This window comes from Rhopalosiphum padi, chromosome 3, assembly GCF_020882245.1.
Source record: "Rhopalosiphum padi isolate XX-2018 chromosome 3, ASM2088224v1, whole genome shotgun sequence".
NCBI lineage: Eukaryota > Metazoa > Arthropoda > Insecta > Hemiptera > Aphididae > Rhopalosiphum > Rhopalosiphum padi.
Window position 1 is genome coordinate 77768954 of NC_083599.1, and position 2778 is coordinate 77771731.

Genomic DNA, 2778 nt, shown 5'->3' on the forward strand with positions numbered 1-2778 from the left:
AATCAATATACTTTTGGCTAAAGTAAGAAGCTCATATGGGATTGCAATTGCAGCTGCATCATCAGGAATTGCTGCTACGCTTTTACATGGAGGAAAAACTCCTCATTCTGCTTTCAAGTTGCCACTCAATCTGAACACCATCGAGATTCCAACGTGCAATATTAATAAACAATCTAATATGGTAAATGTTCTGAAAAAATGCAAGCTCATAGTTTGGGATGAAACTCCAATGTCTCATAAGAAAGGCTTTGAGGCTTTAAACAACTGTCTGAAGGATCTAAGGAATTCAAATTTATCAATGGGAGGAGTCACAGTACTGCTAGCTGGAGATTTTCGACAAACTCTACCAATCGTACCCCGAGGAACTCGAGCTAATGAAATCACAGTATGCATCAAGTCTTCATATTTGTGGCCTAAAATAGAAAAATTTTCTTTGACCAGAAATATGCGAGTACATTTAAAAGGAGACAAGACTGCTGAACAGGTTTCTGATCTATTCTTAAAAATAGGAGATGGAAAATATCCAGAATGCGAAGAAAAAACTACTTTGTCGACAGGATTAGGTACCGTTGTTAATACTTTACAAGAACTTACATACAAAATATACCCTGGCATCGAAAACCTCAAACAAAATATTATATTATCTATATCAGATATCGCTGTCGGTCGTTGGTTCGTTGCACAACATTTTATTTATATTCGTTTTCGCGAGTTCACTGATACCCCCGGTCTCCGACTCTATCACGCCTGGTCGTTACCACACGGCAATGATCTCAGTGTTTGTGGCGGCGTCAACCATCTCGGCCGGTACGCGCGTCTGTCCGCCGTGCGATCGTTTTTCGCCGATTATTGTGTGCGTGATCTCCGTGAACTTAACGGAGTTCCTTTTTTACCACTAAATTCGAACGTTCCTTTTTGGCGTTATTAGTGTAATTTTCTGCCCGCCGTACGCGCGTGCCGTTTTTTTGTTGTGTTTGTTCGCTGCAGAAAACCGTTGTACTTTTATCGGCGAAATTGTGTGCACTTATGGACCGGTAAGCCGTCTAATTACGTAACTCACGTTCGTGCGTCCATAAGTTGCCACATCGTGAGTTTATCAGGTTATCTACTGCAACAACGGTGCGCGAGAATTTAATATTTATATTCATTATCATATTATCAAGAATACCCGGATCGGCGGCGAGTACGAAGACGATAGCAGCCACCGTATGTAAACAACTTCGATGATTTTATTATTATTCTGTATTATTGCCGTTACGGAGTTGAATTTTTATATATATTTATGTTATATGTGTTATTGGGTGCCCAAGTATTATTGTGATATACCTTATTCTATTATTTATTGCAATAGTACGGCGGTGCTGTTGGGCCCGTCATTTTACAAATATTATCCATTGTTTTTTATTTATATTTTATATTTCTTATTCGTTAATATTTCGAATATACGGAGTACCCTGCCTCCTTTGGGTTTGTGTTTGCGGTGTCTTGTGCATGTATATGAGTGTGAGTAGGTGACCGCGTCACATATACTTTTTATTATATTTTTATATTTTTTTATTTGAGTGTAGCCGAATCGGTCGACGTACCTCTGGGTCGATGGTGAAGGTTTGGCCTACAGGACTGGTTATGTGAGAGGGCTATTTTGACATGAAACAATTATACAGCAGGAGAAATAAACAAAATATTATTGGGCTCTTTTCAAGCAAAAAAAAATGGAATACAGATCAGTGAATTCGGTGCTGGAAATAGATGATGCAGTTAATCATCCCGTAGAATTTCTCAATTCACTCAACCCTCCTGGATTCCCATCACATTTAATAACATACTCCTATAATGCTTCTAAGAAATCTTAGTCCACCAACATTGTGCAATGGGACTCGTCTACGTATTACGGATCTTCAAAAAAATCTGATAGAAGCTCAAATTATGACTGGATCTGCAAAAGGTGAATCAGTTTTTATTCCTCGCATACCAATGATACCATCAGATTATCCATTCCAATTTAAGAGAATGCAGTTTCCTGTCAAAGTATATTTTGCTATGACAATATATAAATCACAAGGACAAACCTTGAAAATTATAAGGATCGATGTAAGAGAAGATTGTTTTTCACATGAACAATTTTATGTGGCATGCTCCAGAGTCAGTATGCCCACAAATTTAGTTATTTTGGCACCAACAGGAAAAACATCAAATGTAGTTTATAGAGAATATTTGTAATAAGATTGTTGTCATACATTATTATTTTTTATTATATACCTTTTAAAATTAATCGTCTGTATTGGTCTGCGGCCGTCTGGTTAAAGTTGGGCTGTAGACATTTTTTATACTTAAACCCGGCAACGACGGGTAATTTAGCTATATATTATATAAGTATCATCAATTTGATACTTATTTAATAATAATAATAATAAAAAAATAGTTGTTTTATATGAAATTAAAGATTAAACATCAAGTATAAAACACAATTTAAAAATATTTTTGTTCCAGAGGAAAATATTTTGTATATAAATAAAAAAAAAATTTAAATAATTAATTATCTCAATTCCCAACTAAATCATTTAACTTGCGATTATTTACTATTTTACTATAGGTATTAGGTAAATTATTGAAATATTTATTTTGTAATTTATGTATTTTTGAAAAAATATAATTTATAAAAAGATTTAGAATAAATAAAAATAAAAATAACTAAATAATATATTATTAACGTACTATAGATCAGGGCTGTCAATATCTTCATTTTCCAATTCATTTATATAATTTTTTAATCCATCT

At 34.3% G+C, this 2778-nt stretch overlaps 1 protein-coding gene across 1 annotated transcript; it reads left to right on the forward strand.

The window, feature by feature from the left end:
- Positions 1-1833: 1833 nt before the first annotated feature.
- On the forward strand, positions 1834-2220 carry LOC132925803 (uncharacterized). The gene has a single exon (XM_060990167.1). It carries the CDS (start codon positions 1834-1836, stop codon positions 2218-2220), a length of 387 nt encoding a protein of 128 aa, XP_060846150.1.
- The last annotated feature ends 558 nt before the right edge of the window (positions 2221-2778 follow it).

Bases quoted from the DNA above. Each gene is read 5' to 3' on its own strand.
- LOC132925803 (XM_060990167.1), top strand. From the start codon at position 1,834: ATGCTTCTAAGAAATCTTAGTCCACCAACATTGTGCAATGGGACTCGT.